Source organism: Scyliorhinus canicula, chromosome 9, assembly GCF_902713615.1.
Source record: "Scyliorhinus canicula chromosome 9, sScyCan1.1, whole genome shotgun sequence".
NCBI lineage: Eukaryota > Metazoa > Chordata > Chondrichthyes > Carcharhiniformes > Scyliorhinidae > Scyliorhinus > Scyliorhinus canicula.
Window position 1 is genome coordinate 191,731,559 of NC_052154.1, and position 21,119 is coordinate 191,752,677.

The 21,119-nt window shown below is 45.5% G+C and overlaps 1 protein-coding gene across 11 annotated transcripts in view; it reads right to left on the reverse strand.

Annotated features, from left to right (window-relative positions):
- nav2a (neuron navigator 2a) overlaps positions 1–21,119 on the reverse strand; it is a 1,053,608-nt gene that overhangs the window by 91,745 nt on the left and 940,744 nt on the right. For all 11 annotated transcript variants that reach the window (XM_038808368.1, XM_038808371.1, XM_038808364.1 and 8 more), the window contains 3 exons: positions 15,746–15,906; positions 14,883–15,071; positions 3,521–3,573 (listed from right to left, as the gene is read on the reverse strand). In XM_038808368.1, coding sequence (XP_038664296.1) covers positions 3,521–3,573; positions 14,883–15,071; positions 15,746–15,906 — 403 coding nt within the window. The remainder of the gene's footprint in view (positions 1–3,520; positions 3,574–14,882; positions 15,072–15,745; positions 15,907–21,119) is intronic.

Below are 21,119 nucleotides of genomic sequence, written 5' to 3' on the forward strand. Positions count from 1 at the left end.
ATAAATGCTGCCCTGGGCATGGAGAAAACTCCCTTGCTCTTTTTTGTTCAGTGACTTGGGAAGAATTAACAAATCAGCAAGTGACTGGCTTGAACTGGTGACAGGAGCAAGTCTACAGCTCGAATACCAGCTGAAGGAAACCAGCGATTAATTTTTGAGTGTTCCAGAGGGAATAGTTTAGTGGTGATTCTATGGTGAATACTATATTGCTCATTTTTGCAGCAAATTGAATTACTTTCCAGTGTGATACTATTGCATTGAAATGAATGCAAGGCCTTGAAGCTAAATGTAGAGAAAATGAAGACAAACTGTCATGTAAGTAATTGTATAGGTACACCGGGAAACAACATTGCCCACAATTCTAATGCTCGAGGTAGATGCTTACAAGCCTTGTCCACACCCTGATCACTTTATTTTTGTGCATCTCACCCATATCTTTGAGCACTTGACAATAATTTTTTTTTTTTTCTTTTTTTTTTAAAATTTAGATTAGCCAATTATTTTTTCCAATTAAGGGGCAATTTAGCATTGCCAATCCACCTACTCTGCACATTTTTGGGTTGTGGGGGCGAAACCCACGCAGACACGGGGAGAATGTGCAAACTCCACACGGACAGTGACCCAGAGCCGGGATCGAACCTGGGACCTCAGCGCCGTGAGGCGGTTGTGCTAACCACTAGGCCACCGTGCTGCCCTCACTTGACAATAATAACTTTTATTTCTGAAGGGAACACTTTAACCATTCATTAATCGTTTTTCATCATGTTCATACAGGATCAAGTAATCAATTTATTTTGGCACAGAATCCTAACCATTTATGAATGTTCCCTGGTCCAGTGTATAAACTTGACCCTTTTAAAGTTTAACATATTACAGCTACGGTTATTATCGGTATCACTTTGTACATTCAATGCATTTTGACATTATTCATTTACTAACCAAATCAATGCAAAGTACATGAAACACTACTTGATCTTTTTAAATTAATTCTAACGAATAAGCCCTTCTAAAAAATAAATTGTGCAGTCAAGCAGCAGGTCAAAGAACTAAGTAGCTTATCTATGCTTTATCAATTTGAAGCTAGTTCTCCTTGATGTGCAATTAATTAAACCCATATCATAAAAAAAACCTCCTATGAACGGATGCACACAGATCGATATCTTCCAGCTATGAAGTGAAATAAGCCAATTTCAGCAATATGCTTGATCAAACTTCAGACCACCACCTACCATCAGCTCCCTCGAAGTAAGGGCCCTGGTGAGAGTTAACGTTGCCATCATGTTGGAGCAGCTTGTTTAGTCAGAGTCACTGACAAGATAAGAACTGTTCAGAGGGACTAAACCAGAGGACGCCACCCAGGCTATCACATTTCTGAACACCTGAGCCACCTTGAGTTCTCATTGGATGTAGGCATTTGATGCGCGTGTTAAGATATAAATAGCAGCTTGCATGCAACTGACAGGTAAAGTGACATCACGGGTGTGGTCACAAGATGTTAATGCTTGCGTGCGCTGGGCAAAATTAAATCCGACTGGAGTGTGATAATGATGTAACAATCTGTTTTTCCAAAACAACTGCTTAAAAGTGATGATTCACAGCAACGGAAGTAACTCCCGCTTCTGTCGCAAAAATGTACATGAAATTGCAACATATTGATATTGCTTAATGCGAGGGTAAAACCTGGCTTTCTGGCACCAAGCTGTCAAAACTGTGTGCCTAATTTTAAAAGTTGTCTGCAATTTTAATTTTCTCCTGCCACCAATATAATAGGGTGTGTATAGTGAAACTGATACCTTTTAAACTGGAATTTCAGATGCTAAGTCATTATCAGGAGGAGGGTAAGAAGCAAACATCAAAATATTATTTTAAAAGTTCATGACATGGAAAGATATTCGTATTTTGTCATAAACCGTCTTAGAGCAGAACCATAGACTTCCTACAATGTAGGGGGAGGCCATTTGGCCCATCGAGTCTGCACCTTCACCTCTGAAAGAACATCCAACCTAAGACCTCTCCCCCCCCCCCCCCCCCCCACCCGATCCCCGCAACCCCACCTAACCTGCAGATCTTTTGGACACTAAAGGGACAATTTAGATTGGGCAATCCACCTAACCTGCACATCTTTAGACTGTGAGAAGAAACTAGAACACCCGGAGGAAACCCATGCAGACAGTAAGTTTGATTAGTAAGTTTGCGGACGACACAAAGGTTGGTGGAATTGCGGATAGCGATGAGGACTGTCAGAGGATACAGCAGGATTTAGATCGTTTGGAGACTTGGGCGGCGAGGTGGCAGATGGAGTTTAATCTGGACAAATGTGAGGTAATGCATTTTGGAAGGTCTAATACAGGAAGGGGATATACAGTGAATTGCAGAACCCTTAAGAGTATTGAGTCAGAGAGATCTAGGTGTACAGGTCCACAGATCACTGAAAGAGGCAACACAGGTGGAGAAGGTAGTCAAGAAGGCTACCTTCATTGGCATGCTTGCCTTCATTGGCCGGGGCATTGAGTATAAAAATTGGCAAGCCATATTGAAGCCGTATAGAACCTTAGTTAGCCCACACTTGGAGTATAGTGTTCAATTCTGGTCATCACACTACCAGAAGGATGTGGAGGCTTTAGAGAGGGTGCAGAAGAGATTTACAAGGATGTTGCCTGGTACATTAGTTATGTTGGCATTATGGGGGCATTAGTTATGTTGAGAGGTTGAATAAACTCGGTTTGTTCTCACTGGAACGATGGAGGTTGAGGGGCGACCTAATTGAGGTCTACAAAATTATGAGGGGCATAGACAGAGTGGATAGTCAGAGACATTTTTCCCAGGGTAGAGGGGTCAATTACGGGGAGGCAAAGGTTTAAGGTGCGAGGTGCAAGGTTCAGAGGAGATGTATGAGGCAAGTTTTTTTATACAGAGGGTAGTGGGTGCCTGGAACTCGCTGCCAGAGGAGGTAGTGGAAGCAGGGACGATAGTGACATTTAAGGGGCATCTTGACAAAATACATGAATAGGATGGGAATAGAGGCATATGGACCCCGGAAGTGTAGAAGATTTTAGTTTAGACGGGCAGCATGGTCGGCGTAGGCTTGGAGGGCCGAAGGGCCTGTTCCTGTGCTGTACTTTTCTTTAAGAAGTCTTACAACACCAGGTTAAAGTCCAACGTGTTTGTTTCAAACACTAGCTTTCGGAGCACTGCCCCTTCCTCAGGTGAACGAAAGGAGCTGCGCTCCGAAAGCTAGTGTTTGAAACAAACATGTTGCACTTTAACCTGGTGTAAGACTTCTCACTGTGCTCACCCCAGTCCAACGCCGGCATCTCCACATCATGTACTTTTCTTTGTTCTTTGACATGGGGAGAAAGTGCAAACCCCACACAGACAATGACCGAAGGCCGGAATTGAACCCAGAGTTGTTGGCGCTGCGAGGCAGCAGTGCTAACCACTGTGTCACCCTCTTGATTATTATATTTTAAACATGTTGGGGAGAAGGAACAAACAAAGTAGTTAAACTGTTGATTCTTACCGTTGAGTAAATAGAAGAGGTGCTGGAGACCAGAGACAGAGAAGAGCCATGAACTGTAGAAAATGTCATGTTGCGACAGGATTTGCAGGCCCAGGAAGAAGGAAAATAAAAACTATTAGTCAGGTCAGGCCATGTATGAAAAACAGCTCTTCAGTAACTAACCAACGCGATTGACAATGGCTAATGGCCTGAAATTTGAGGCATTACTAATGGCGAAACCATCATTGCTCACCGCCATTGCTGTGCAAAGCTAACAGTAATCCACACATACAGGTGAATGTGGAAATACGGATGTTATAATCAGTGATACTCTCCTCCATAGTGTGCACCATTCCATCCTTTGCAGACTGTTAGGAAATCATTGATTTGAAGCGAATGCCAATTATTTACACACTATTCACTCTTAAAAACCAATAAAAATGTTAAGCTTAGTTCAATAAGACATACTTGAATGTAAAAGGACACATTTTAAATGACTACTACTCCGAAACATCTCACCATCTCTGAAAGGCTAAATGTACAGTCTGGAGCCTCATTCACTGAAAAAGACATTTAAAAATTGCAGATATTTTACAAAGAATAAAACATACATTTTAAGTGTTTGTCCTGATATTTACCTTCTCCCTTCTTCAATATTGTTTCCGATTAAGCGGCAATTTAGCGTGGCCAGTCCACCTACCCTGCACACCTTTGGTTTGTGGGGGTGAGACCCATGCAGACACGGGGAGAATGTGCAAACTCCACACGGATAGTGACCCAGAGCCGGGATCAAACCCGGGTTCTCGGCGCAATGAGGCAGCGGTGCTAACCACTGCACCGCCTACCCTTCTCCCTTCACCTCATATGTCTCATTGTTTCTTTTGCTTTCTGCACAATAACTTAAATATGGGGAGGTTCAAGCTATTATGTCAGGGGGATGGGAACCGATGCAGGAAGTTAGCGGGAAGTACGGTGGGGACAAAAACAAAAGACAGTAAATGGAAACGTGGAAGGCAGAGAAACCAAAGACAAAAACCAAAAAGGGCCACATCACATCAGAATTCTAAAAGGACAATAAATGTCAAAGAAACAAGCCTGAAGGCTCTGTGTATCAATGCGAGGAGCATTTGTTAGAAAGTTGATGAATTAACTGTGCTGACAATCATTAATGGATATGATGTAATTGGGATCACAGAGATCTGGCTCTAGGGTTACCAAGTATGGGAACTTAACATCCAGGGATATTCAATATTCCAGAAAGATAGAAGGAAAGGAAAGGGAGGTGGGGTATCGTTGCTGGTTAAAGAGGAGATTAACGTGATAATAAGGAAGAACATTAGCCTGGACAATGTGGAATCTGTATGGGTGGAGCTGCAGGACATCAAAGGGCAAAAATATTTCATAGGAGTTGTGTACGGACCACCAAACAGTGGTTGTAAGGTTGGGGATGGCATCAAACAGGAAATTAGAGATGTGTGCAGTAAGTTAATATGGGTGATTTCAATCTGCATATTGATTGGGCTAATCAAACTGGTAGCAATGCTATGGAGGAGGATTTCCTGGAATGTATAATGGATGGTTTTCTCGACCAATATGTCAAGAGAGAGCCAGCCATCTTAGACTGGGTATTGTACAATGAGAGGATTCATTAGCAACATTGTGGTGCGAGATCCTTTAGGGAAGAGTGACCATACTATCGCCGAAGTCTTCATTAAGGTGAAGAGTGACACAGTTAGGTCTGAGACTAGGGTCCTGAACTTAAAGAAAGCTAACTTTGATGGCATGAGATGGCATTGGCTAGGATAAGCTGACAAAGGATATTTAAGGGATTGATGATGGATAGGCAATGGCAGACTTTTAAAGAACACATAGATGAAATTCAACAATTGTACATCCCATCTGACGCAAGAGTGAGACGGGGGCGGGATTCTCTCAGCCTGAGGCCGGGCCGGAGAATCACCGCGATCAGCGTGAATGAGTCGGGGCGGCGCCACGCCGCCCCGACTCGATTCTCCACAGCCATTGGCGCCAGCACGGTCAGCGCGGTGCTGGCCGGGAGCCACTCTACGGGTCCCTCCCCCGCGATTCTCCGCCCGGGACAGGCCGAGCAGCCGTACCAAAAAACCTTAGTCCCGCTGGCACCGTTCTAACCTGGTCTAACCCAGCGGGACCTCGGCATGGAAGGGTCTGGGGGTGGCCTGTGGGGAGGGGGGGGGAGCCTCTCTGGCTGGGGGTCTCCTTGCTTCGGCTCCAGCCCCTGTAGCTTCCCTCACCGCCTGCTGTACCTGCAGGCCAACCCTCACCGCCTGCAGGTACAGCAGGCGGTGAGGGTTGGGATGCAGGTACAGCAGGCGGTGAGGGTTGGGATGCAGGTACAGCAGGCGGTGAGGGCTGGCCTGCAGGTACAGCAGGCGGTGAGGGTTGGCATGCAGGTACAGCAGGCAGTGAGGGTTGGCATGCAGGTACAGCAGGCGGTGAGGGTTGGGATGCAGGTACAGCAGGCGGTGAGGGCTGGCCTGCAGGTACAGCAGGCGGTGAGGGCTGGCCTGCAGGTACAGCAGGCAGTGAGGGTTGGCCTGCAGGTACAGCAGGCAGTGAGGGTTGGCCTGCAGGTACAGCAGGCAGTGAGGGTTGGGATGCAGGTACAGCAGGCGGTGAGGGTTGGGATGCAGGTACAGCAGGCGGTGAGGGTTGGCCTGCAGGTACAGCAGGCAGTGAGGGTTGGCCTGCAGGTACAGCAGGCAGTGAGGGTTGGCCTGCAGGTACAGCAGGCAGTGAGGGTTGGCCTGCAGGTACAGCAGGCAGTGAGGTTTGGGATGCGGGTACAGCAGGCGGTGAGGGTTGGGAAGCAGGTACAGCAGGCAGTGAGGGTTGGCCTGCAGGTACAGCAGGCAGTGAGGGTTGGGAAGCAGGTACAGCAGGCAGTGAGGGTTGGCCTGCAGGTACAGCAGGCGGTGAGGGTTGGCCTGCAGGTACAGCAGGCGGTGAGGGTTGGCCTGCAGGTACAGCAGGCGGTGAGGGAAGCTAATGGTATGCAGGCCTTTATAGCGAGAGGATTTGAGTATAGGAGTAGGGATGTCTTGCTGCAGTTATCCAAGGCCTTGGTCAGGCCACACCTTGAGTATTGTGTGCAGTTTTGGTCTCCGGTTTGAGGAAGGACACATTGAGGGTGTCCAGCGAAGGCTCACCAGACTAATTCCCAGGATGGCAGGACTGACATACGAAGAAAGACTGGATCGACTGTGCTTGTACTCACTGGAGTTTAGAAGAATGAGAGGAGATCTCACAGAAACATATAAAATCACGATCGGACTGGACAGGCTAGATGTGGGAAGAATGTTCCTGATATTGGGGACAACCAGAACTAGGGTTCACAGCCTAAGAATAAGGGAAGCCATTCAGGACTGAGGTGAGGAAGAACTTCTTCTCTTAGAGAATTGGGAACTTATGGAATTCTCGACCACAGAAAGCCAGTTCGTTGGATATATTCATGAGGGAGCTGGACTTGGCCCTTGTGGTTAAAGGGATACAGGGGTATGGAGAGAAAGCGGGAGTGGAATACTGAAATTGCATGATCATATTTAATGGTGGTGCAGGCTGAAAGGGCCAAATGGCCTACTCCTGCGCCTATTTTCTATGTTTCTATGTTAAATGTGAGTTATATTCCATGCTTTATAACTTCCTGCTTTCCCGTCTGTGAGAATTCTTCAATCAGATTGGCTGGTCCGTCTACATGCCCTTTTCTCAATCCTAAAGATCCCAAATAGAAAGCGCCAAATTAAAACTGATGTGGAACCAGATAAAAATCTATGTTCTAGATCCGATAAATCTTTGTGGGCAGCTTTTGTCACAGCGAATGGTGAAGCCTTCATCGAAAACCACAAAATCTAGGCTATTGCACTCAAGCCAGCAGGCACGCGTTTCTTTGATTTCTTCAATCAGTAATACAGTCCAGTTTGTCACAATATTGCTGCTGGATTGAGAAAAAGTAGCTATAAATTACACTTGTGCTAAATACCAAAAAACTTTGCAACATATGTGGGTGGGGGCAGAATCTGGGAGATATTCTTGCATCTGGCATAAAGATAACAATTCACTGCTTCTAGAAAAACAGCTCGTCAAAGTTAGGCTTTTTAAGTTAAAAACAATTTCAGACAGCAAAACCCATCCCACCGAAGGTGCTGCACTGAAATTGTTCTTCAGCCCCGATGAAATAAACACCAAGTTTTAGTGAAAATGTCTGCTGATTTTAATTGTCCACTAATACCCCTTACTCTTCTCCAGTAAAAATGCCCCAAAAACTGGGAGCCAAATCTTCGGCATCACGGACCTAGCTTCTGCAAGCTTCTATATGTCTATCTTTAACGATTTAATCCTTTGCCTCAACTCTTCTGAATCATGAAATGAAAATCCTGAACAGAAAGCACGTGCTTTGCTCAGATGGCTCAATGAGCTTAATCAGAGAATCTCTGAACCGTGGCGACTAGATTCAATTCCTGGTCTGTGTTGAATTAACTGATTTCAGCAGAGGCACAACACACAGCATGAGTGCCCTTGGGAAACCAGGAACCAGAGAGATTTCTCAACCCACACTCTAACTCGTGGTTTACTTAATTCCAAGCATCCCAAGAATGAATTTATTTTAAGGGAGACAATGATGAGGCGGAAACCCATGGGGAGGGAATTCTAATGCGTGTGTTCACTTCTTGTTTAACAAAGCTCCCATTTGCTTCTGCCTGTATCAACTGCCCACTATGTGGCTCTACAATGTGCAAGATTGGTCACTAATGTGAACAAGTAACTGAGAAGACAGAGGATGGGATTCTCCATCCCGCCGCACCATGCTTCCGGTGCGACGCACGCCCGCCGGCCGCAGGATTCTCTGCCCCGCCAGTCAGCCAATGGGGTTTCCCATTGTGGGCACCCACACACCGTTGGGAAATCCATGGGCGCTAGTGTGCTGCCGGCGAATCGGACGATCCCGCCGACGGAGAATCCAGCCCAGAGCCTTTCTTTCTTTCTGTCACATGCTTGTCTCAAAGCGGGCAGTCTCTAGACGTTTTCAGGAGGTTCCATCACTGGTTTTGGCATCTTAGTCACCTGGTTACCTAAAAAGGCAACGTCAGGCAACTGGAAAGGGCAATTAAAATAAATGTTTGATGTGCTATGGTCTGATTTATCTAACCTGCTCCTACAGAGAGAAAGCAAACATTGCTGATGACACAGGCAACTTTAACTCGTAGCTTATGTAAAACAACCTGGGATGTCATGGGATTTTATATGACACAAAGTTAGAGGACCACATGCAATTACTCCTATCAGTCTGTAAAATCATGGCAACATTTTAACATGCGTGCTCCGTCTAGATTTTCTTCAGAACATAACAAACTTGGCTGCACTACCAAGGTTTATGGAGAATAGAAAGTCTGTAAAAACTCTCACCTTTCTGGCAGATTAAGTCATTTCTTATTTGAGCAATGTTCATCATGTTGTGTAAGATAGTATCACCACAACAGGGTAAACACTAGAGTTGGTTTACAGTAACCAATGTGTCACGACATGTATGCAAATCAAATAAATCCCAGTCTCGACATAAATGGCAAATGATCTTCAGGAAAGAAAGTTTAGCAAACCATTTTTAGATTTAGGAGACAGGGAAAATAGAGTTATGAGTTACTTTATCCTGAAGGACAACACATTTGTTAGTCATGTGGCTGGGGAAGCAGTTCGAATTTGATGTCAAGGTTAAAAATCCATTCAATGGTGTCAGTTGACACAGTGCGAATGGTTGTGAAAATGTTGCAATAACAGTTCTTGATATTTTTCTAACGTTTGCTGGTGCTAACATAAAGAAACTGTTTGGCCAGTTCAAACCACCTCATGTTAGAACTACCCGGCATAGTTAACCAGCCGGTTTCGCTCTTTTAGCAAGCCTAGCAACAACCAATGTGTGACAAACAAAGGAAGAAACGTTGTAAAGCAGGATCAAAAAGACAATGCCACGTTAAATTGTCCATGTGCCTGGTAGTGGTGACGGATGACTGTGGCTGAAAGTGACTGAAAATGTAGTTTTATCGTAAAATTGCCAAATGCTACTCGCCGTTAATGCCATTGTTCAGCACGCAGTCACAGCTGATCCACTACACTATATAGTAAATATACGAATATCATGTGCCAATTTGTGAGTGATCATCGTGTTTCCATTTCTTATGTTCTAAAGCTTCAAAAAATAGCTCCAGATAAATTCAACCCTGAATTTGATTGTGTCTGGCACTCCCAGTTTATGGAAATCCTAGTCAAGGCAAAATGTAAATAGGCGTAAGCATGAGCTGGAATTATCCAGCCATTTGCTGAATTCCAGGCGTAGGAATTCTCTGGGGAGAGGGAGCGGAGAATCCTGCCGCCAGCGAACGGTGCACCACCACCAGGAAAAACACGAAGAGGCCGGATATTTTCGCCCATATACTTCTGCTTACATATATACAAGAATATGGGCGGGATTTACCGACCAACCCAGTGGCGGAGGCGACCCTCCAGCGGGATTTCCTGGTCCCGCCGTTATCGACGAGATTTCCTGCTGGCTGCACCCCTCGTCACCGAGAAACCTGCCCGCCGGCGCAGAACCAGCGTATCCCGCCAGCGTGAACAGCCGGTAAATCCCACCCTATAGGTTAGTACTGTTATGCAATTGATCATCAAAAATGCTATTGTTTAATTTTGATATCTTCAAGCTGAAAGTTTTGGTGCTGAGTATTAATTTTATTACATCAGTTTGGGAGGATTAGAGCATTTTAGAAACAAGCAGAGGGCTACCAAAAAGTCGTCAAACAGGGATCAAAATTGAATATGAGTGTAAACTAGCTAGGAATATAAAAGGAGATTGTAAGAATTCTTAGGAGAGTAGGCAAAGTTAATGTTGGTTCCCTATAGGCTATGACGGAAAACAGCATTACGGGAAATGAAATGAAAATTGCTTATTGTCACGGGTAAGCTTCAATGAAGTTACTGTGAAAAGCCCCTAGTTGCCACATTCCGGTGCCTGTTCGGGGAGGCTGGTACGGGAATTGAACCGTGCTGCTGGCCTGCCTTGGTCTGCTTTCAAAGCCAGCGATTTAGCCCGGTGAGCTAAACCAGCCCCTGGCAGAGACATTGAACAAATACTTTGTTTACACCTACACTGGAAGAAGACACAAATTACATAACAGAAATAGAGCATAGTCAAGGTTAAAAATAGACCAAGAACTTAATGTAATTATTCTCAACACAGATAAAGCGTTGACGAAATTTAAGGAGCTAAAATTTGTCAAATCCCTTGGACCTGAAGGCCTACATCCTCGGGCTTGAAAAGAGGTCGCTGCAGAGATAGTGAATTCACTGCTCATGGTTTTCCAAAATTCCTTAGTTTCCAGAGTAGCCGAACAGACAAGTTGAAGGGAGTTCAAGAGAATAAATCTTAATCTTTTGTCTTCTTAAAATCGAACACAAATTGCAGGTAATTGAAGGGTGACATTTAAGTTTTTCAGGCCTTCTCCTGGTGGGACAGGCTAGGGGAGTTAATTCAGGCAGTTAGTACCTGGTTAAAACTGGTTCCTGAAACAAGAGAGGCTGAGAGTAAAAAGCCTCAAAACTGTAAACTGCCCCGAGTGCTAGCTGCAGAGAGTGAAAACTAGAAAAGCTTGATTGGCATTCCTTCCACAAACTGGCAATTCTTCTGATTGCAATCGAGCAGAAGCAAAATCGACATGCGGCTGCATAAGGCGAAGCAAGTGTCCTGTAAATGAGGGGGAGGCAGGGCCCGTTGATCCCCCGGGAGCAGGGCCACAAATGGCGGAGCCTTGGAGGAGACACTATTGGCCACGGATATTTCACTGTGGAACTTCCTACCTCCAGAGGCCAGAGGTCCAATGTTGGAGAAGAATGCTTCAGTCCCAGGGCACCGTGGACCACCTGTGCCAGGTGATGCAAGAGTTGGAGGCACATAGACTGGGAGGTCACCCATTACCTGTGGACTTGAAAGTCACTGCCACTCTGAACGTGTATGCCAGTGGCTTGTATCAGGGCTGTACCAGTGATCTGTGCGGGATCTCCCAGTCAGCTGCGCACACGTGCAAAGGTGAGGTCACAGATGCGCTATTTGTGAGGGCCCAGCATGTACATCAACTTGGACCAGGATCAGGTGAGGCAGGACCATGGCCAGGAGCAGGGTGTCATCGACTGCACCCAGGTGGTTCTGCGCTTCTCATGGCGACATGGGACGCCATTTGTTGAGGACAAGGGGTGCCATTTCCTCAATGTCCAGGTCAACTGTAACCACGCGATGCCCATCATGCAGGTGCGTGCCCATTCCCGGGGATTGGCCATGATAGTTACATCTCGGGGCGCTTGCAGATCCCAGCCGTTTTTGAGGGAGAGCAGCAGCTGGAGGGATCACTCCTCGTGGACAAAGGCTCCGCACTCAGGCGGTAGCTAAGGACGCCCGTGCAGGGGCCACAAACAGCCACTGAGACTCACTACAACTAGGCTAATGCATCAATGTGTAGACTGGTCAAACAAGACTGCTCAAGCTGCGGTTATGGTGACCGGACCTCCAATGCAGCACCCCACCCCAACGCCCCCCCCCCCCCCCCTCCCCCCAGAGAGTGTCCCACATCATACCGGTCTGCTGTGCTTTGCGTAACCTGCCACGGGGGGGGGGGCTCAGCTTGGCCAGGAGGAGATGGAGGAGCGCCACATCTCCTTGGATTATGAGAATGCGGTGAGGGGTAACCCGTGGAGGAGGAGGAGGAAGGACCTCAGGTGATGGTCAGGGCACGCATGGGGTGCAGGGCTAGGGATGCCGTCATAGCAATTTGGTAACAACCAGGACTAGCACGTGAAAAACTCTCCCACTATGGGGTCTGACATCTGTTCACTACTGTGGTGCCTGTGAGAGGTCATCATGATGGTGGATACATTCTTGGGCAGGCCGCTTGTTAAGATAGGGATTTATTAGGAACATGTGTCCAGAGCTGGGGTCCAAAATGTAGCAGGCAATTTAGGGATTAAACAGACTGAAGGAAGAGACTACTAGCAGCAGTGTCAGAGGGGTACACCCACAGCCTGAGTTACCTTGTCCCATTCAGACTTAACCTCGTTAATGGGAATACACAGGATGCCCCGGTTCAGCCAAATGATCTACTCAAGATCCATTGTCCGTTGGGACAACCTTGTTTGACAAGCCATTCGCCCAACAAAGAATCTGATGATCTATTTGTCATCAATAGAAGGTTAGTTGCATATGATTGGCATAGCTCTGTTCTTTTGTAGAAACGCGAGTGGGAAATCCAAGAAAACGATAATGAATTCAAGTCAGGACACCAGGGGAGAACCATTGTTTGAGGTTCACTCCAAGAGAGAGAAAGAATACCATTCTGAACAGCTACAGGCAGAAGGCTGTGGAAATTAACCAGAGAGGTCATGAAAAACATAGAACACACAGTGCAGAAGGAGGCCATTCGGCCCATCTAGTCTGCACCGACCCACTTAAGCCCTCACTTCCACCCTATCCCAGTAATCCAATAATCCCTCCTCACTTTTTTTTTGGTCACTAAGGGCAATTTATCATGGCCAATCTTCCTAGCCTGCACGTATTTTGAATGTGGGTGGAAACCGGAGCACCCGGAGGAAACCCACGCAGACTCGGGGAGAACGTGCAGACTCCACACAGACAATGACCCTGCAGGGAATCGAACCTGGAACCCTGGCACTGTGAAGCCACAGTGCTATCCACTTGTGCTACCGTGCCACCAAGTGGCCACCCAGGCAATCTTTGGAAAAGGGTTCTGAATAAATGTCCCGAGCAGGAGAAAAATCGCTTTGTTTAATGCAAGTATTGCCTTTGCCTGTTTGTGTAAGTGGAACGAGAGCTGCATGTTCATGTAAAGTGTTGCTTAATGGGAGCTCGTTTGTTAAGATTGAGAAACGTCATGTAATCTGTTAGTGTTAGAGCCGAACTAGTAGTTTAAATATTGTTTTCTTCCCTTAGCTTTAATTTGTGGGCAGCACGGTAGCATGGTGGTTAGCATAAATGCTTCACAGCTCCAGGGTCCCAGGTTCGATTCCCGGCTGGGTCACTGTCTGTGCGGAGTCTGCACGTCCTCCCCGTGTGTGCGTGGGTTTCCTCCGGGTGCTCCGGTTTCCTCCCACAGTCCAAAGATGTGTGGGTTAGGTGGATTAGCCATGCTAAATTGCCCGTAGTGTAAAAAGTAAGGTTAAGAGGGGGGGTTGTTGGGTTACGGGTATATAGGGTATAGGGTGGATACGAGGGTTTGAGTAGGGTGATCATTGCCCGGCACAACATTGAGGGCCGAAGGGCCTGTTCTGTGCTGTACTGTTCTATGTTCTAAAGTTTGTTTAAAAATAACCTGTTCCCTATATTATCACTCCTGGAACAAATTGATCTTTCCGTGCCGCATTAAAACTTTAAAAAGTTCCGGCATCTGGTCCAGTCTCTTAGCCACTGTTGAGAGCTGACCAGGCATTGGTAACAGCACGAAAGGTATTGGCTGCACGCTGCAGGGGAATGATGATGACTTGCAGTGAGGACATAGCAATGCTCCTTTTTCCTCTGCAAAAGCGAGCTGAATGTGACCTGTCAATGAAGGGGCCTAACTTGAGGCCTAACTTGAGGCCTAACTTGAGGCCTGAGGGAGGCTGAATGGCAAATCCCAGCTGCTACGTCCTCCTCCGAGCTCAGGAGTGTCGGTGTTTTTCTCCACTTACTAACGAGATGCACACCCTTTACACGTTTTCAGCCCTCGGCATCCTCATAACTAGAGAACGCTGGCCGACATGAGAGGGATGAGCGTTGATGTTGGGGGGGTGGGGGATGATGAACCTTCCATGGAAGGCGATTATGGGTTGGACTGTGCCAGCAGGGGTGTAGCTTTACCACTCTGTCATCGTGGGAATTGGGAGAGACATGGCGCTGCCATTCTCACATTGCACAGAGATGAAGCGCCGAGTTTGCGCAGGTGTTTGGGGAGCATGGCGCCATGACATGGCATCGTGGAGGATCTCTATGGGTGGACAAAGTGATTTTTAATGCGCGTGTGCTATTACAATGGTGACTTGTCTCTACCAGTGCCTCAGTTCGCCAGTGCCCACTCACTGCCTATCGTTTCCTACTCTTCCTCACCCTTAAATACACTTATACTCTGCTTCAATCACTCTCATTGGTGGTAGGTTCTACATTCTTAACAATCTTTAGGTAAAGCGGTTTCTTCTGAATTATAGATTTCAACAAAGCATTTGTTGACATTTGTGAGCGTTAAGTTTGTTTTAAGGCCATTATTGTGGTGAAAGTTTAGTACTATAATTGGAATACAATGCAGTCGTGCCTAACCTTCCTCAAATCCATCCCTGAATGATCCAGAGCGACTCATGGTCCTGTGCTTCTCATCCAAAGACATGGAGCTGTTCCGGAATCTGGAATCACTGTACGGATCGTATGACCCATCCTGAGTGGACACGCTGTGACAACGCAGCATGCTGGGATTTGAGAGGCTCATCTGGGCAGCTGTGGTTGGACTGGCTGTTGAAAAGAAAGTCCATTTGTGATACGCAGCAAAACCAGAATGTAAGACTGTTCCCAATCTAACACTGATTAGAAGTTGCTGAATTTTAAATCCCTTCTCAAAAACTGGATTGTCAAATGTGGAAAGCAATAAGCTTGAGATTTTTTTCCCATTGTAGAAACTTTCTAATATGAAAGGTGTACCATCTAGATGCATAATAATAGATCTATGTCTAATCTTCAACATAATGGGTTTTACTTCTTCAGCCGTATTGCTCTCTCAATCCTTACTTCTGAATCCTTTGAAGACTCTGGAGTGATAACACTTGAAACAGATTATACAATTCCACTGGTTAACGTCCAGGGTGCCAGACCAAATGTTCTCATGGAAGAGCCCTCTGCACAAATTATATAATTTTATACTCGAAGCTCGAGTAGCTTATCTGTTCCAGCATCTGTTGCCTTGTTGAACTACAGCAAGTCAGCTGTTTCAGGACATAATGTGCCTAAGGGAGAAGGTTAGGGAGGAGAACGATTCCTTTCAACTTGGTTCCACATGTATAGTAGGATGAGCCTTTCAGCTAACTCCGCAAAATGTAGGTTATCAGGAATTTAGCACTTCCCTGCCAATATTTATTGGCACGCCATTACATTAAATGGGCAAGTCATTTTTTTTTAGATTGAAACCTCACCTAGCTGGGAAAAGTTAAACCTTGTTCCAGAGGGTGACGTGATGCTGGATCCTGGAGAAAATGGTGAATTGTTGATATTCTCCTGCAGCCCAACTGCAGAGTGCGAACGCAGCCACTCTTTGGTCTCATCATTGCTTCTCAGCTGAGTTGAAGGAGTGTACCTGTGGAAACATCAATCATTTTCATAAGGTCGTGCACTCAGACGAGGACATGAACTGCTATATTCCTGCAGGTTGTTCATTCCAGTTCCCATTTTTAATAACAAATGGTGAGGACAAGAGATACTGGAGTCCGATTTACTACATGAAAATGTAATTAGATAGTTTGCTGCGGCAAAGTTTCTTCTAAATAACCTGCAGATTCTGTTCACTCCCAAGATATTTTATTTTAGCAGTGTTCCATTTGTCATTTGGAAGGGGCAAAAGACTGAATTGCTTTAATTACCTCGGATTTAACATTTAATTTTGGATAAACGGCCACATTTAACAAAGCATGGTAAGAATATAGTGGGAGATTATTGCATTGTCTTGGTTTTGTAGCCTTGACTGTTATGGAATGGGACACTTCTCCAGCAATTCTTCCTGTTTGAATTTAGTAATGGAGAATCGGGGTACACAATAGCAAAACGTGTAGTGCCTGTGGCCAACAGCACTACTCCAGGATATTCTGGCTCATTTTCACTATAGAGTATATCCCAGGGCTACGAACAATGCCAATATGCCATATGGCACTAGATAGCTTTGCTTCATTGACACTGCCTCAAAATTTATTTCCTAATCAAACAGGGGTAGATGCAAGGAAATGAAGAGAGAGCAAGGCAGTGAATTAGATTTTGATTGCTTTAGATGTGGCATGGCGGCACAGTGGTTAGCAATGCTGTAAAGGACCCGAGTTTGATTCCAATCTTGGGTGACTGGGTGGAGTCTGCACGTTCTCCCTGTGGCTAAGTGGGTTTACTCCAGAGGCTCCGGATTCTTCCCACAGTCCAAAGATGTGGGGGTTAGGTGGATTGGCCATGCTAAATTACCCTTTAGTGTCCGAAGATTAGCTGGGGTTATGGGGGTAGGGCAGGGGATTGGGTACTCTTTCGGAGGGTCGGTACAGACTCAATGGGCAGAATGGTCTCCTTCTGTATTGTAGAGATTCTATGATTGCAGCAAATAACTCATATCAGTATAATGCGGTGAATGGACCTTCTCTGGAACACACTGCTATAAATCAAACAGTTCTTCAGAACTTACAGTGCAATGATAAAGCACACTTCAGATCAATGAAAACACAGCAATTCAGCCCTCAATCTGATATCATTCAGGAATAACTAATTCAATAATTTTTGGATAATAATTAAACACTGCAATAGCAGCTTAATTCGTTCATCCCTGTCTAACAAATGCAATTTATTTGACAGTTGTTTATAGATATAGAATTAAGAGATTACTTTCCTCTTAATCCAAGTTCCGAAATACTTTTTTCAGCTAACAGAGAGCCTTACGTTCTATACTTCTGTTCTACAAATATCTGAACATTTCAAACACAGAGTGTACAATGTGCATGAAATGGAGGAATATGATCAGCTATAAAGGGCTGAATGTTCATGACCTCATGGACTCGGGAATGCAAACTATTTAGTTGTTTTGCCAGAAATTTGAATTAACAGTGCCTTCCCAACCCAATGGTATTTTTGTTTGGCAATTTCACAGGTCGTGGAGGCCTTGGATCATGGCCCCGCCATTGTGAGCCAGAGATGAAGTTAGTCACAGATCTACCGAGGTATAATTGAATGTTGGAGCAATCTCAAATTAGTTAAATGCCCTGCTTCTGTTCCTGTGCTCCGACAAAAGAGCGGATTGAAAGAAATAACAAAAATGCTTAGTTTTTAGGAGTTGATGCTGAAATGAAATTTCTGCAGTGAGGGTTGGTCCACCAATACGGGCACCACGGCAAAGAAGGCCAAAATTCCTCATAGCAGTCGTGCCAAGTCTTACTCTGGGATGTTAAGAGGTGTTGCTGAGGAGAAGTTAGGCTCTTTCACACTTCCAAGTGTCAATCAGAGAGCCAGTTTTCTACTTCCTATTTCGGCTGGATGAGGAGTACAGAGAGAATATAAAGCAATCAAAATAAAATGCGATGATTGGCTTTTAGAATTGTGCTGAAAAGTTCTAAGTACTTCTCATATACTGGTTTAGTACACTGGGCTAAATCGCTGGCTTTGAAAGCAGACCAAGGCAGGCCAGCAGCACAGTTCAATTCCCGTAACAGCCTCCCCCAACAGGCGCCGGAATGTGGCGACTAGGGGCTTTTCACAGTAACTTCATTTGAAGCCTACTCGTGACAATAAGCGATTTCCATTTTATTCATTTCATTTCATTTTCATTTCATGAGCCCAAAACCCAAGCCGAATCAGGGCCTGGAATTCAAAAGTGTCGAATTCTTAAGCACCTCATGTCCAGAGAGTGAACAGCCACGTTCCAATTAGGTAGTCTGGGACATTTGATAAAGAAGATCATGAGGGTCTGCAGTGTTGGGCTGTCAGGTGAGCTGTCAGCAAGGACGAGGTCCAGGGGTTTAGGGGTGGGATCGGGTATTGGGAATGAGGTCGGAGAGCTCGGGATGGAGCGATTAAGGAGAGCATGAACCTTTCCTGCATTCCATGCTGCTTGTCATTGGTTTTCCCAGAGGCAATAAAGCATCGGTGCTGGCTTCCTCGGGCACAAACCGGGGTTGCTGGATGAAGCAGGAGCAGGCATTGGCCCTTTACAAGTTAATGGCTTAATGCCTGCTCTTAATGTGGGTAGAGGCTGTTTCTTAATTGGTCCTTACCAAAATGGTAACCAGTGCAGCCAAAGGAGCTGAATTGATAGCACAAGAATTCTAAAGGTACAAAGCTTAGTTTGTTAATATCGGGACTGGATGGATGAGAGGGGCAAACAAAGGAATATCATACGTTATATTTCAAATGTAGATATTTCTGTCCAGTTCATCATAACAAAGGCAGAGAAGCTGCTCGCATTCAGCAGCCTCTATACACTAGCCTCTTGCTCAGTTGCAATTCTAATTGCTCCACCTCTGGCAGACATGTGTCAGCTGCCAAAGCCCTAACACTCTGGTATTCCTTGCCTAAATCTCTCTGTCTCTGTTAAGCTGCTCCATAAAATCTTTTTTTGAATCATTTTTACAATAAAGGAGCAATTTAGCATGCTCAATCCACCTACCCTGCACACCCTTGGGTTGTGGGGGTGAGACCCACATAGACGTGGGGAGAATGTGCAAACTCCACACGGACAGTGACCTGGGTCCTGGGCGCCGTGAGGCAGCAGTGCTAACCACTGTGCCACCGTGCCTCCCTGATCCTACATAAAATCTTAACGCTTCAGCAAACCGATTGGTCACCTGTTCTGATATCGCCTGATATATGACTTGGTGCCACGTGTTGTTGGATAATGCTCCTGTAAAGTATTCTGAGATGTTTAACAATGCTAAAAGCGCTAAATAAATGCAAGTTGGTGTTGTAAAGCACGACAAACTGCTTAAAACAGTAGAAAACAATCGTTCAGTGGATGTACAAATATTTCAGATTTTGCGTCACGCAGCATACATACAGAAATGAAAACAGTCATCAGAATTGGAAAGCACGATGGTGCAGGCACTTGTCTTCCATGCACAAGAAACACAGTTTAACAATTTACATTGCATTAAAATGAATGGATTTTGTTAGCCTTTACCATTCATTTCAAGTATGGAGAGTTTGTCAGCATGCTGCATTTCAAAGCTGTTTTGTGATGCATAATGCAGCTTAAGTTGTGAAATCGTTTTCTTATTCTATTGTTCCATTCCAATAATATTCATCTCCATTTACTCTATGTAAAATACAATGAGCCACATTTTCAGTAAAAATAACCATGGGGCTAATTAATATATGGAGAATTTCACCCAGGAAGTACACTGAATGATGTGCGGTTTCTATGCTTACCTGAAATAAATACCTATCAACTTGCCAGTAACAGTTAAGGCTTGCCCATTCCAGGGAATGTACACATGTAATGGTATGACATGCCCTAATTATTACCAAACAATTTCTCTGGCGCTAAGAATTAACTTTTACAAGTGTGGAGCCTCATTCATTCAGATTTTAATTGTCAGAACGTTTACCCAAAAGTCCGTTGGCAATTTAGTAAACAGAAGTCAGGCTGCTCACAGTGATATTATGCTGGAGGGAGCTTTAATTAGTTGAGAATGGGACTTGTTCCTCCATCAGGGAGCAAGTCGTACCCCAGAGAGCGACTGGAAAATCAAATTAGCCGGAAGCTCTGGAGTCTCAGTCAGAAGACAGTCGTGGCCACTGCAGGGACTACAAACAATCCCCACAAAGACGTGAGGAACGATATTGCACTTAAGTCCAGGGGTGGTGGGGAGCGTTAAAAATGAGAGGCGTTGAAGGGTAATTACTTTGTGAAGGGAGGGTGCATCAGATTGATCCAGAGCATCCACAGTGGAACTTCCCTCCTTGTCCAATGCCAGCCTGTGCAGCTAAAGCTGCTGGGCTTCCTGTATTGTGTACGCCTGCCCCTGCCATGGGTAAATAGGGGCGGCAGTGGGATTAGGCCATTCAGTGGCTCCCCTCCCCACTGTATGCCTCCGTGTTCACCCAGCCCACAATCTCCTGGAGCTCGCATCAAATACTTGATCCACAATCTCTCCGCCCTTCCCACCAGCCTCCAACCAAACCCCACCCCCATGCCTCCTCACACGCTTCATCTCTTCCCACCCTCCATGCTCTTCGCTCCCTGGCTGCCTGGCATTGCAAACATACCCGTCGAAGAGCCAGCCAGCCACTCGATTTGGCCAGCTGCAGCTGTGAAGCAGAGTCCAAAATATTAATTAAGTCAAGCCGCTAAATTTGACGGGACATCCAGGGACAATGCAACCTGACTACCACTCCCTCACCTTCAATACCGGGCCAGGATTTCTGCCTCATGTGACGGACACATGTCAGTTTTATGTTCTTTCACCAGTGTCATGTCTGACAATTGATTGTTTGGCTTTGTGCAAGTATAAGACTGACTGTCACTCACACACTAGAAGCATTAAAGACCATTAACTTACAAATAAACAATGGGCATGGAGTGGTGGGTAAATTAATGATTGATATGGCACAGAAACAAAGCAAACAAAAAAAAAATGGAAAATGTTGAACAATCTCAGCAGGTCTGACAGCATCTGTGGAGAGAGTCTGGATGACTCTTTGTCAGACAAAACAAAATCGGCACACTGTAATTAATATCAGTGCCTCTGGGACAGGAAGGCGAACAGGTCTACCTTGCCCAGTATCTAACAAACCCCACCATTATTCGGATCTTCAATTAAGGTCAGAACT